General features: G+C 45.4%; 1 protein-coding gene across 2 annotated transcripts in view; it reads left to right on the top strand.

Moving 5' to 3' along the window:
- CLSTN2 (calsyntenin 2) overlaps positions 1-15,088 on the top strand; it is a 614,269-nt gene that overhangs the window by 434,010 nt on the left and 165,171 nt on the right. The window contains exon 1 of one of the 2 annotated variants that reach the window (XM_040480333.1): positions 13,456-13,783. The exons of the other annotated variant lie outside the window; for it this stretch is intronic. Coding sequence (XP_040336267.1) covers positions 13,780-13,783 — 4 coding nt within the window. The 5' untranslated portion in view covers positions 13,456-13,779. Of the gene's footprint in view, positions 1-13,455; positions 13,784-15,088 lie in introns of those variants that run through there. 2 annotated transcript variants of the gene reach the window in all.

Genomic DNA, 15,088 nt, shown 5'->3' on the forward strand with positions numbered 1-15,088 from the left:
ATGAGGACATAGAGCTCCCCCCCTTTTTCGGGATGACATCCACACTCCTTGCTCCGTAAGAACATCCCTGATCTGGTCCCCACCTCCCTGATGGCCTCATCTCCTGTCGCTTCTCTAAAGTTATCCTTCTCTTCAGCTGTGGTGGGCTGGATGGTCTTCTCCCAAGCAGAGCACCCTGCGTCTTTTCTCCCAGCCCTGCCTACGTCCTTTATTCTGCTCTAGCACCTTTTCTCACTTCCCCAGTTAGGTATCACCTCCTTCTGGAAGCCATCTCTGAATGCATGCTTCTTGGACCACGTGAGGTGTCCCTCATCTGCTCTCAAAGCTCTTGGTCCATCCTTCTTTCATAGCATATCACCCAGAGGAGTAATTATATTTTTAGTTCTCTGTCTCTCTCAGTGGACTTGAGATCTTCTCCAGGGCAGGGTCTACAACTCACTTTCTACTCAGCACAGTCAGCACTGACTGTTTCCAAATGACTAAAAGAGAGGATAGAAGAATGCCTGCATGGGTGGGTAACCAGTGAGCAGCCTTAGTGTGAAATATTCTCCCCCTTTTTATGAGAGGACATTTGGATGACTGTCAGAGGGAACATAAGGGTACTTGGTAGGAAAGAAAAGAAGGGGAAGGCAGGGAACGAGAGAGGCCTTAGACAACACATTTTGCTGACAACGGTAACTTTAGGCCACTTGATATCACCAGTTATGATGCAGTAAAATCCCATTGCATCCATGAGATTCTGTTGGAGAGGCAAATGAGAGAGGTGAGTCTCTCTCACCTCACAGAGACACACAACGCTCAGAGCGTGGGTGGCTCATCAACATGGAGGTGAGATGGCCTTTTGACCATTTTCCCTACAGGCACGCTGTAAGCTCTAGTTGCCTGAGATGCTCTACAATAAGGTAGTTCAAGAATGCATCCTCTCTGGATCACTGGTTCTCTTGGAAATGCACAGTATAAATTAGCATATTAAAGGCTCTGAGAAGTATTGCAGTTAAGAAACCTATTGTTAAGTCAGCATTTTCCAAACATGGGTGGCCATAAAGGGAACTGCATGTATAATGTCCATTAAGAAATGGCAGAGCATACTCTAGCAAAAATGGTCATAACACTATTTCAACAGTGATAATACGAGAGAGAATCTCACTGGAACTTTGAGGACTATTGTTCCTTATTCTTGGGAGAAACTCAGCTCAGCCGTCAGGGAAATACGACCTCTTTCCCCTACTGCTTGTGTGACCACCAGGGATTAAAAACGTGCCCAGTGTTAACAACTACATTTCCAGATGGAAAACGATCGACTTTCTGCTTCACTCTGCTCCCACAAAAGGTCCATTCTGAGTGCTGCTTTCTTATGTGCTGTCACGTGGAACAGCAAGAGCCAGAAGAAATCTCTCCCTCTTCACTTGGTTCAGGCTATGGGGCTGCATAGCCAGGGTGTGGAGAGAGTCTTTAGGGGAAAGAGCTCTCTAAGTGCGCAGGGCACTGGCAATCAGTACTGTTGGCTCAAGAGAGAAAGAACTCTATTTTAGGGCAAAGGAACAATCACTCTGACCTACATACACTATCACATGTGAGGCTTCAACAGTGGGAAAGTCAGGAAAGCATAATCGTCTCTTTGAAAAGCAAGGTGGAGTCTGGCTTCCCAATCAGCAGGAGGGAAAGGGGTCAGAGCAAAGAGGCTGGAGGCTCCCTGTCAGTGTTGGAGCATGAAAATGGGCCACTCATCCCTGCCAGAACTTTCTGGACTGGACATGTCACGTGCTCTCAGTTCGTTTCCTTTCCTGGTTGCTCAGCCTCTAGACCTTTCTTCCGTTTTCTCTGTAGGCTTCCTGCTGCAGGCCCTCATCACTGGGTTCAAATCGCCCCCATTGCCTGACAGTCTTCATTTTCAGATGTTTTCCCCTCTGCTGCTCTGCAGAGAGGTCCTCCTGCAGGACAGCATCCATCATCTACCAGGCACCTTCAGTAGCCGCCACATCCAACTCCAGGATGTGGCATAAAACCCTTCCCCCTGGCTTTCACATCACAGCCCTTTATGATGGGGCCCTTGTTTACTGTTTAATTCTGTGACCTTAAACCCTATGACAAAAACCAAGTTGATCAACCTGTCTGTTCTGCTCCTTGGCTCAGGACTCCACCCACCCAACCACCCACTCCCAGAAAGTGCAAATATTGCTATTCTTCACAACCTAACTGAAATTTCACATTATGCCTAGTGTGTCTTTAGTGGCCTAGAGTGGCCTCTGGTAGGACTTAGTACAAAATATCCTTGTAACATTAGCCTTCCTCTCTTGTTTTGTTAGCTAATTTTTATAGGTATCATTTTTGCCCTAAAGAGTCTTTCTATTGTACGTCTCTATTCTATTTCATTAATTTCTATTCTTTGCATTTGCTAGTTCTTTGAAAATACTAATAAAACTGATAAAGCTCTGTTAAGGATGACCAAGTGAAGAAAAAAGAAGACATAACCTGTAGTAGGAATGACAGAAGAGAACATCATATGATAAGTGTTAATAAAGTGGTATTATAAATGACTATGCAATACATTTGAAAATTTAACTGACATAAACAAACTTCTAAAAATACAACTTCCTAAATTGATTCAAGAAGAAATGGAAAGCCTAAGTGATCCAATAACCCATAAATAAATGCAATCAGTACTTTTTCATAATAGCATGCCTGTCTCCTTGGTATACAAGGAGCTCTTTGATAGCATCACAGTATATCTCAATATTGCCTGACTGATTTTGGTCGTTGGACCCTTTTCAGTACCCTGGCGAGGGTTGGAAGGAGGAGGTCAGGTGCTCACAAACAACTCTCTTGACCCAGTGATTTCCTCTGGCCATATCAGCCTAACCCAAAACTTCTATGCATTTTGCAGAATTTCAGACAGACAAGGCCTTTAGCCTTCTGCCTCCCTTTCTCCATCTAGCTGGCAGGGTATGGTGCTAGATCTTGACACTTGGACTCCCTAATGGACTATATGTATGGGCACTGCTCTTTGCTGTTCACAGAATGTAGTGGAGGGGCTGAGGAAGAGCAGCTGATCTGCTGCGATCTCACTCTGGTGCATTAAACAAGGGGGCTGGCATGGGAAGGAGGCCCACATTGAAGGAGAGAGGGAAAAAGGGAAGAGGCAAGGATGCATGTCCCGCTCTCCAGCAGCTGGGGGTCTGTCTCCAGAGAACATTGCTCGGGGACCCCTTGCCATGAGAAGACAGTGGTGGGAGGCCTGTGCCCCAGCACAAAGGCCCTGACAGTCTTCGCTCTTGGAAACTCCACCCTTTGGCATATGCCCCAGGACCAGATGAGCTCTATCTTCTTATCCATTTTGTTTTATTGCCTGATTATCCCAGTTTTATAGTTTGTAGATTATATTCTTTCAGTATTCACTTTGTTCTTTGCTTCTTGTGTTTTAATTGTTCTCAGCTGACGACGATTTAATGGCTTTCTTTGATCTCACTTTTACTTTTATCCGTGGCTCATATTTTATCTACTTCTCTCATCATACTCAACTTTTATTTTGAGCTTTATTGTTATGTTGTTCATTTTTATTTCAGCCTTGTTATTTGCCTTTTCTGCTTTTTTTAATGACTTTTGCCTTGATTCATCTTTTTGTTGGTAGCATACTGTTTGTTGGCTTTTATGCTCTCTCATTACAAAATAGCAAGTTTGAAGCAGAGTTGTGCAGAAGCTGATTGTGAGGGCTGTCCAGTGTCTTAGAAAGGACATCGCGAGTGGCCAGAGGCAGCAAGCCACTCAGGCTAACTCCATGAAGCAAAGACTTATTGGAAGAATACAAATATCAAAGAAATGAAGTGTAATAAGGATATTCAAGGCTCATTAGAAATGGAAAATTATCACCAGCAACTGCCTTCTCCATCTGTCTCCCAATCTGGTGATGCTGGTTTCTTTCTGTCTGCTCTTCTGGTTCATGCACTGTCTCCAAATAGTGCAGGTCTGCTTTCTCAGGACCCAGCCTAACCACCAAGCTCCAGTCTGCATACCTTCCAGTCCAGAACCTACTACCATGTAACAGACTAGCTTCTGTTAACCTCTGCCAAATACCAGGAAGAGAGGATCTGATTTTGCAGTTCACCTTGGCTCAGTTTTCCACTTCCAACCCTAACCACCACCCCCCCCATCAGTGTTAGCTATCAGGATGGCAGCAAGTAGTACTCACTCAAGGGTGTGCCTTCTAGACTTTGTCAGGCAGCTTCCCCACCTAAGGGCAGTGATGGGCAGGGATGGGAGGGAGGCTGGATGCTTTTCTCCTTCCAGATAATCCTGGGATAACATCATAACCTTCTCCCATAGATTCCCCTTCCTTATGCATCATCCCTCCATCTCTTCCTTCTTCAACTACATATTCAACTAACGAGTTTAAAAATACTTAGCTGAATTATCTAGTAGACAACTGGCCAAAATTCCAAATCCCCTTCCCAAGAGGCAAATCCTACCTGGATTTTGCTTTTAAATGTTGCAACAAAGTTGGTTTTTCATATCACATTCTTTACAGTCTCTATGAGGAGGTGTCCTGTAAATCCAGACTGTGCAACCCAGAACACTTGGCAAAATGTGCCAATAAGAGAGCAATGTCTCAGTTTCATTGAAATAAGCCACCAGGTTATTTGTAGCATACTCATGAGACTCCTTGGAAAAAGACATAATGAAAGATCTGTGAACTGGGTTTGGGAATGTTTTATCATCATTTCTTGATGAATTCTTAAAGCCGAAAGGAACAACATTCCTGCCAGTTGGACTTATGGGAAAGAACATCTCTTGCTGCTGTGAGTGCTCCCTAATTCCTTTCTCCTGGTAGCAGACCTATATAGGAAGTACTCTGGATGGCATATAGTAGATGCTTAGTAAATATTTGATGAGTGAACCGCAAAGCCATCTGACCCTAATGGGAAAAGGGAACTAATATCTGCTCATATGTGTTATGTTCCAGGCACTTTACACACTCAAGCTATATAAAGCCAGTGCCTACAACCTCCTGACTTAATGGACTCTGTCCAAAGACTAAGAGCTCTCTGCTAGAACTAGGAAAGGTGGGACTGGAAATGCAGTAATTCTGTTTATCTGTCTTTGGGGCTATATAATCTGTCTGCTAGAGACCTGGGACCTAGACTTTGTTCACTGGCATGAGGACCCTGTTGTACATTTGAACCTGGCTGTGGAAGAAGCAGCAGGGAGGCCTTGAGAGTCCACCAGGAGAAGCTTCTTTAGACACTAGTACCTAAAAGGAGCATCGGTGTAGGAAGCAGACAGATTGTGTCTGAAGCCTGAGGGTCGCTTACTGGCTCTGTGGCCTTAGGTGAGTCACGTAACTTCTTCGAACTCCAATTTATTTTTCTCTAAAATTTGGTAAAATAGCTAGCTTTCAGGAGTGTAGACAACATTAAGGATGCTAATATACATGAAATGCCACATTTAGTGTTTGATGTATACTAGATGCTCATTTATAGATGGCTTTCCCCTCCTGGCCTTCCTGCCACCATCACTGTGATTTAAATCACAGCCTGAGCCTGCTACCTGCTGAAATGCACTTGAGGCTTGCAGTCTTCAGTGGTCAATGTTCACTGTCCACATTAGCTTAGCAGCTAGGTTTCCCCTGTGAGCATATTCTGCCCCACTCCATTCTATTCCCACCCTGCTGCCTGGAGAGTGAGGTGCTAATTGAAAATCCCCAAAGGGCTGCCACATTCTGGGGGAAGGAAGAAGCAATGATGGGTCACTTTTCCCCTTATTTGCTACTGGGTGTCTGCCAACAGGAGCTGAGATCATCTCATTTAGCAAGCAGGAGCCTGCTGTTTCTTGCTCATAGTCTTGGGCACCAGCCTGGCCCAAAAACAAGCAGACAGTCCCAGGACCATATTGAGAAGGATGCACTCCCAGAGTGTCAGTGGGGACTGATCCCAGGGAGGTCAAGGTCATGTGGAGGTTGCCAGGAATGGGAAGGAGGCAACAATGACTCTTCAGAGTAGCTTTTTGGCTGAAACTTGCCGGGAGTCATTGGATAGTCATTCAGCCAGGGTCCACACCACAATTGGGAAGCCTTCTCCATGTCCTGGGAGGCTGTCATTAGGGCAGAGGAGCATCCTCCTGGTGAGGAGGGAGAAGCAGGAAGCTGCATCTTAAGTAAAAGAGCAAAACACAACAAGAACTTTAAAATATCTATGCCCTTTGACTTAGTATTTCCACTTCCAAGAATTCATCATAATTTGCCAATATTTAAAACTATATATGACAGGGCTCCTGGGTGGCTCAGTTGGTTAAGCATCCAACTCTTGGTTTCAGCTCAAGGCTTGATCTCAAGCCCTGTGTCAGGCTCTGCACTGGGCTGGAGCCTGCTTAAGATTCTCTCTCTCCCCCTCTCCCTTTGGCCCTCGCCCCAAAACAACCTACATTTCAATCACTTGGATCCAATCATATATGATAGCTATATCCATAGAATGGAATAGTATGTAGCCATTAAAGTAGTGCTTGCAAAGAGTCTTTAATGAGCTAGGAAAACACTCTTATGATATGAAACAGGGATGTAAGACACAGAATTGTACATAAAACATGATCTCCGCTCTTTAAAAAAAGTGCACTGGAAGAAAATTGGAAGCAAATATGCCTAAAAGTTACTTTTGATTGCTTCCCAGAGGTAGGATTATCATTCTTTTTTTTTTTTAACTTTTTTATATTTCTAAATTTTATCTACTGCACATAAAGATAAAAATGGAAAATGAAACAAAAGTAACATCGGGAAATGCCAGCATGGATGATCCAAGCCCAGATAGACTCTAGTGGTGGGATTTCAGGCACTGCCAGGCCTATTGCTGTTGGAATCAGAGCCATCTGGGGCCCGTTCAATCACCCCGCCTGACAGCGGTGTGTGTGACTGACCACTGAGCCCACTCTGACAATGCTGGGCTTTGGGGACAGCCAGAAATGTTTGTGAGGGGCAGCTGGGAGTGCATGCCTGTCAGAGAGCCAGGCAAGGCCGCCAAAATCAGCCCCTGTGGGGGATCCCTGCTGGAGGGGGAGCAGGGCCCTAACCACGGCCTGGCCCTGTTTCCTGAGATGGCCAAACGACATATCCATGTGTGTTCCAAGCCTTGTCCAGCCAGTTGTAAATTGGAATGCTTATCAGATTGGCTCCTTCAAGGGACAGCACATAACAATGAAATAACAGATATATTTATAGCCCTTTTATTGAAGTACTTAAGAATTTCTTTTTTTTAATTCTGAAATTTCTCCAACTTTTAGAAACACTGACAAGGAGTAGTTTCTTTCCTCCTGAGAAAATCTGGGCAGAGGCAGGAAACCTAGTTAAGCATCTGCAGTAAACTCTCGACCCCAACCCCTCCACAAATACCCCCAGTCTGTGCCTCACGGGCTAGGCCTCTGTGGCCGACTCTGATGCATAATTCCTCATGTACTTAACAAGCACGCTCGGAGCTTCCCTGTATGCTAGAACCACATCTGCTCACACAGAAGTAATGGAGCAGAAGGGGACACAGATATGAGAACTTCCATGGCTGGACCAGACATTCCTTCCAAGACCTTCTCTCCCTCTTCAGCCTCCAAGGCTCCCACATAGGACCAAGGTGGACTTCAATGGCAGCAGAGGGAAAATGTGGTCACAGGCTTTGTGGCTCAGAAAGAGTCTATCTGCCTCAGGCTGGGTTTCTATATTAGTGCCCCAGGGTTGCCATAACAAAGTACCACAAACTGGGTGGCTGAAAACAACAGAAATATGTTGTCTTACTGTCCTGGAGGCTAGAATCTGAAATCGTGATGTCAACCGGGCCATTGGCTGGCCATCCTTGGCATTCCTTGGCTTGTGGATGCATCTCCCCAGTCACATGGCCACCTTCTGCTCTGTGTTAGCATCTTTCCTCTGTGCATAGCTATCTCTGTGTCCAAATTAACCCCTTTTTATAAGGACACCATCATATTGGATTAGAGCCCGCCCTAATGATGTCATCTTAACTCGCTTACTTTTATAAAGACCCTATTTCCAAATAAACTCACATTCTGAAGTTAGGACTTCAAGGTGTCTTTGGGGGGGGGCGGGTACACAGTTCAGTCTACAATGATTTCTAAGGCTGACTCAGCCACCCACTAAATGTATAACCTTGGTAATCACAAAACCTCTCCAAACTTCGGCCACCTCTTACTCTGTTAAACAGAAGTTAAAAAGAACACCTAACTCCAAGGTCGTCGCAAGGTCTATAGGACGTAATATGTGTAAAGCATGCAACATGACACCTAGCTGATTTTAGATGATTTTTTCTCATCATTGTTATGAAGCTACCGCTTCCAGGCCACATAGGCATTCCATTCAGGGGAGAGTCTGGCCTGAGCCAACCAGGGCTGACCCTACACCTCTAGCTAGCTCCACACTATAGAGGGTCCAAGGGTGGCATGTCAGCAGAGGTCTCCCAGAATGACCAGCTAGGTGTCCAAGCAAGGAAGAGCGTAGGACCAGACACAGGGCTAGTGATGTATCAAAGTTTGCAGAATCAGCAGTTGGAGCTTGCCATTTTTAAACAACCTCACAGAGGCCACATTTGCCCTGCGTCCTGTTGGGTATAAGAAAGCAAGGGGTCCTGGGGCATCTGGGTGGCTCTGTCAGTTAAATGACCACCTTTTGATTTCAGCTCAGGTCATGATCTCATGGTCATGAGATCAAGCTCCGTGTAGGGCTCCATGCCTACTTAGGATTCTCTTTCTCCCTCTCCCTGGCTTGTGCTCTTTGTCTCTCGAAAGGAAGGGAGGGAGGACGGAAGGGGTCCTCAAAGAATAAATTTGGGGTCAGACTAGAGAGCCTTGAATTGGAAAAACATGATATGTCCATTCCTACCTCTCTAACTCTTCTCCTGCCACTGACACCACCATGTTCAGACTCTTTCTGTTCCCTAAGTGGAAGTTTGTACCCTTCTACCTCAGGGCCTTTGCACTGTTGTTTCTTCTACCTAAAATACACTACGCAGCTGCCCTCCACCCTCCTTACCCATTCCCCAGTTTATCTCATTTCTTTTCGTTCTTTACTCACTCATCCCCTCCCCCAGTTATTTTCCTGTTTATTCGTTCCTAACATTTAACCCAACTTATAACCATATCTTCAGTCTTGTGTTTAGTCATTTATATTTGCCGTTTTCCATCAGACCAGGTCCCAGACTGCAGGGTCTCTGTCACTTTTATTCTCCGTGGACTACCTCCCACCCAGCTAAGGTCTTGCACACTGAGAAGGTATTGGGGACTATTTTGTGGTTATCCAATGGATGGAAACAGAAGACACTGCTTCCCCAGACGAGATGTGGCCTCATAAGACTGAGAGAAGCTGATCCTTTGGGGAAAATGAATGACTCATAGCTTCTTTCAACCGAGTGATATTTAATCAATGCGATTTGTGAAAGAAGTTGGTTCATTTTCGTGGAAGTTGGCAAGCACCCCTGCAGCCACCACTACCTTTGTGTCTGTGGTCTATGCTCTGCCTCATTCCTTGGGGGCTCAGGTTAATGGGATAACCCTATTAAAAACCTACGTTCTACAAACACATGGTGTTGCACCAAGAGGAAACACCAGAGGCTGCTATCCTTGGCATAAACTCCATGTTTTCAAGCCTACTTCACACATGCTCTGTGAGAACAGTGAAATGATTGTGTTCCCCCAAGGGGAAAATTAGGGAAACCCAAGCAAAAGGCTTTGGGGGGTTATCCCCTACCAGGTGACCAGCGAATAGATTCTTCAGCTCAGGGTTGTCACCACAACCAAATCTCCAGGCATTCCTGAGGTCAGTGCCCTTTAGTTCACGGCAAGTTCTTGGCAAGCTAGAGAGGCTGGGCTTCTGACCCTAGCAGAGAATCACAACCTGGGGGAAGGAGAGTAGCCGCGGTGTGGTTTTTAAAATAAATCACAACAGGGCACCCAGGTGGCTCAGTCAGGTGGCACCCAGGTGGCTGAGTCTGATTCTTGAATTCAGCTCAGGTCACGATCTCAAGGTCATGGGATTGAGCCCGTGTCAGGCTTAGCACAGAGCATGGAGCCTGCTTGAGATTCTCTCTCTCTCCTCTCTCTGCCCCTCCCCCACTCATTCATATCTCTCTCTCTCTCTCTCTCTCAAATTAAATAAATAAGGGCACTTGAATGGCTCAGTCAGTTAAGTGTCTGACTTTGGCTCAGATCATTATCTCAGTTTGTGAGTTCAAGCTGCATCGGGCTCTGTGCTGATAGCTCAGAGTCTGGACCCTGCTTCAGATACTGTGTCTTCCTCTCTCTCTCTGTGCCCACCCCCCTCCCAGTTTGTGCTCTCTCTCTCTCTCTCAAAAATAAATAACCATTTAAATAAATAAACCTTAAAATAAATCACAATAATCAAAGCATATGAGAGATGCTGCATGTGAAAACAGGCAACATTTTAGAGTTGTTTCACAAGAGGAATGATCAGAGCATGTCTGCAACAGCCTAAGCAGTTTGAAAAGTGTTGGTGCAAATAGATTTTGATGTCCATGTTGGATAATCAGTAAGGTGCTGTCTCTGCATGTTCCAGAGACAACAGCAGGTAAATTAACAGCAAGACAATTCAGCTGGTTCTAGACACACGTAAGACCACAGTGGAGTATGAAGGGTTTTCTGGTCTTCCTAATGAACTCCTAGTTATCCTTCTAGCCCAGTTTAGGAATCTCCTCCTCCAGGAAGCCTTCCCTTACCCCTACAGTTGATTAATTGCTCCCTCCCCTCTTCCCTCTGTTGTATTTATCCTACTCCATTTTAATGAAATGGACACATGTCTATTTCCTCACTGTGAGGGTAAAGCCGTCAAACTAGAAATAATGCATAAACAGTGCTTTCTCTCTTTGTGGCTGCTTGTGTTGTTTTCCAAACAATAGCAACAAAGTCTTCTTTAGAAATTATTTGAAGTAAAAACAATCAAATCTGCTTAAAATTATGAAGTAAAAATATCACAAGTCTTCCTCAACTCTAGCCAAAATCACGAAGGTGATCCTTGAAAACCTGAGGTTGAGAAATATTGGCGTAAGAGCTCTGAATCTTTCTTCTCTGGTCTAAAGCCCTCGGGTTCCCTGTACACCCAGCTCCTCTTCCTAAGGAGATAGCAGCTTACAGGACAGTGATGGAGTCCCATTCCTTTTGCCTCCTCTGCAGTGTCCAGTATGGAATAGGTGTGCATTCGTGATTCCTAATATCCCATGCGTGAAGTGTGATTGGCCGGGTGAATACAAGTAACAAAAGATAGAAGTAGTTGAACTCCAAGCTTGTCATGGAAGTTCTAAGCCAGATACCTTTCGGGAAGCTGAAGCAAGATGAAAAACTGAAAAACTACTGCCGATAAATTTGTGTAGAAACATGCAGTGCAGACTTCCCAGTCAGTAGAGACATTAATAATTCCGGGGAGCTGCGAAAATGACTCCTTCTGTCAATTTTCCTCTTCTGGGGTACGCCAAATTCTGGAGCTCACTGGGGATGACATAATTATGTGACCTTCGCTGCCGGGAGCCAGGGAATTAAATTCTTCTAGGTCTTCTACAAATACCCCCTACTGAGAGAGGGAGGAATTCTCTCTCTCTTTGCATTTCTGGGTAGCTTAAAAGTGAACTGCATTCACGTAGGTTTTGCATGGAAAGTAAGCAGCAGCATAAGGGTATTTACCGTACGGTGAAATGGATCACGAAGCTGTGATTTATCCTGCACTGGCCCACGGAGGAAATGAAGCATCCTATTAGCATTGCTGGTCCGTGTGAATCACAATAGGCAAATGAGAGCAAGAGCAAAGCACCAATAATACAAATATCCGTGTGCAGCGAAGGAAAATGTCAAAGCAGAGTTTGGCTCTGCTGCAAATGGGTTACATTGAGAATGCATTAGCTCCTGACACAGGGGCCTGGGTAATCTACAGCTCTTTCAACTTATTTACTGTAAACTTGGAAGCAGCCAACCTTTCACATTTGCATTGGCTTTCTGTTGCCAAGGTGGGGGCGGGGGGGGGGGGGGGGCAAGAAGGTACAGGAAAAGAAAATGAGAGAGTGTCCCAAGTCCGTCGGCTGATAGGGTGGCTCGCTGGAGTGCCTGTCCGTGAACTGGGAGCGTCTCGGCCACCCTGGTTCTCAGTCACGGAGGCTGCTCTACCATTGCATTCTTCTTCCAGCCGATTCCTTGGAAAATAATGGTTTTATTTTGCTCCAGAATTGGAAAATAAAGCAGCTGAACCTGGGAGTTACGAGTCTTAATTATCCTCCCTGGCCTTTTCTTCGGGAACCTAAAATTGATTTTCAAATTTCTCTTCTGAATTTGATTTAACATTTTAATCTGCGTGCCTTCTGTGGGGGCTTTGCCGGCAGTGTTGATGACAAGGAGATGAAGAATTAGCCGGCCACGGCGGAGGTGCTTGTTATCAGCCGAACCGTCCCGGTGTTGATGACAGGTGCCCGGGGGTCGTCTGGGCCATGTGTGAGAAGGCCCTTCATCTCCTACTCACCTTGATCAGAACGAAAGCTGGAATCATGCCTGACAGGCAGCGGCCTCTGAACTTTTGTTTTAAACTCCGAAGCTGTCCCCTGAGATGCTGACTTATTAGCTCCAGGAATTGATAGAACAGTAAAAGAGTCCATATACTTCTGTAATATTGATTGGGCTGCCATTTCTCTTTCTTCTGTGGCTCAAAATATGGATTTTCCTGACACCAGCCTTAATTTGAATTAAACATTTAAAATATGCCTCTGCCCCTTTGGGGTTCCCCACCTGAACATTTGGGAACTTCAGCACAGCATATGGATTATGGGCAAAACTTGTCAGGGAGTGGAAATATGAGGTCTTGTGTACCTGCAGGTTGTTCATCGATTCCAGAGGCTTTGCTATACAAGGAGGTGGCTTGGTGTAGAGTTTGAGTACCAGGACTGGGAAAACGTGGGGCCGGATCCCAGTGTGAATAAGGCCTTCAGTTGCTCTGTGCCTCAGATGACGCATCTGCCAAATGGGGTGACTACGCCCTGACAGCAGGATCATTGGGGGAGATCATGCAGGCAGCGTGAGAGTGTCCGTGGCGAACTGGGGAAGGACAGAGCAGTGGAATCAGCTCAGAAGAAGTAAGTTAGAAAGATAAGTACAGGGAGGCGGGCAGACATGAGAGGATCCCTGGTACTTGGAACAGCTGTCCACCGCAGGGGCTCACCGTTCAGGGCCCCAGAGGCAAGCGGGGGTCTGGGACAGGGGCTAAGCAGACCTGCAAATGAGGCTGCTTGAAGGAGGTGGGGTGTGACCGCTGGCAAAGAGAAACCTGGAAGCAGAGTCTTAGTGATGGCCTTGCTGGGATCTTTCTGATACCACATGGTGACCCTCTCAGAGGCTCTTTCTCTCTTGTGAGGTCACAATCAGGAGAAAATGAGTGTCAGCTTCAGCACGAGGAGCTACCACTGAGTTAGCAATTACTGTGCCCTTTCTCCGTGCCAGCCTGCTGATTTTAAACTTGTTGATTTTAAACTTCATAATAGCCCAAGATAGTAGGTTCTGTTTTTGTTCACATTTAATGGACAACAAGACTGAACTTTAGAGAAGTTAATGCATTTCGGCCAATGATCGCAGAGTTAGGGAAGTCGGAGCTCATACTTGAAGACAAGTCATTTCTGATCCCAAGACTCTGGTATTAACCATCATACCACACTCCTTTGAATTGATTGAGACTTTATTTCTTTGACATCCAGCGAGAATTCCCTGAGCACTTCTATTAAGCCAGGCCTTAAACTGGGCAGTAAAGTCAAGGAGATGAGTAAGTACAGATTCTTGCCTCTGGGACCTCTAAAAGGAAAAAGTATGTGTGGACACAATTGACAATGCAGGAGGAAATGTGCAGGGAGCCAGGGAAGCATGAGGCATGGGAGAGCTGCTATCTCAGCCTGAGAAGCCCGCACAGGCTCCTCAAAAGAGGTAATGCTTAAACTGGGTTTTGAAGCTTCTATAGGAGTTTTCCTGATACAAAGAAGTGTTCTTCGTTAGTTGGCCAAGAGCAGCTAGGATGGCTATTTCTTTTTGTCTTTCTTTTGAGAGAGAGCATGAGTGAGAGGGAGTGGGGCAGAGAGACGGGGAGAGAGAGAATCCCAAGCAGGATTGGCATGCTTAGCATGGAGCCCTACACAGGGCTCCATCCCATGACCAGGTGACCATGACTTGAGCCAAAATCAAGAGTCAGATGCTTAACCAACTGAGTCACCCGGGCGCCCCTCATTTTTTTGGCAACAAAGACTGCAAATGGCAGTAACAGCTACTTACTAATCTCTCATTTGGACAGCTTGTAAGGCTTTCTGTTTCCATGCGTTTCTGTTTGCAGGTAAACTGCAAAGATCCTGTTTTGGCTCTAAAAAAGGGAGTGTTTTTAGTTCCTCCTTAATTTACAGATTATAAACCTTGAGTATTAATCACCAGTTGGCTCCTTGATAAGTTAACCTTCAAGCAACAGTTTCAAAGCAAGGCTTCTCTCTGCCTGAAGCAGGTATGGAATCACCAGATAAACATGATACATTTTCTTGTAATGTTAATTCTATTCAAAGACGCAAAGGTAAACAATGTTAATGTCATATTGTATTTAGATTATAGAGTGAATTGCAAAATTAGCATGATTCTTGAGAAATAAAACATTAGCTTTCTTAGAAATGTCACCATTGACATGGGCCATTTTGGGGCATAGTAACTCCTTCTCGATCATTAGGAGATAATGAAATATCTGAATGGGCCTCGCATTAAGGTTACCTGCTACTGGGCAGTAGAACAGTTGGGGTCGATCTTTCACCTGCTCAAAAGCTGAACCCTCATACTCTCCCTGTAGAAGGAACCTGGGTCCATTCCCTGGAGTATGATCCCGTAAAGTCTGTTCTTTCATAAAGACGGGTGCCACGATGGGTTCACACTTACCAGTAATGGCTGAAATCTTACAGCGCTTTAATGCCATGCTTGAAATTAAAGTAATGGGAGACACAACCATAAGAAACCCGCTATAAGCCGTGTCAAGTCATAAAACTGTAATGCTGTGAAAGCCTAGCAGCCAGAAATCACTGGTGATGTGAAAGGAGCAAAATAA

Source organism: Herpailurus yagouaroundi, unplaced genomic scaffold (genome assembly GCF_014898765.1).
Source record: "Herpailurus yagouaroundi ecotype Mexico unplaced genomic scaffold, PumYag 159, whole genome shotgun sequence".
NCBI classification, from domain to species: domain Eukaryota; kingdom Metazoa; phylum Chordata; class Mammalia; order Carnivora; family Felidae; genus Herpailurus; species Herpailurus yagouaroundi.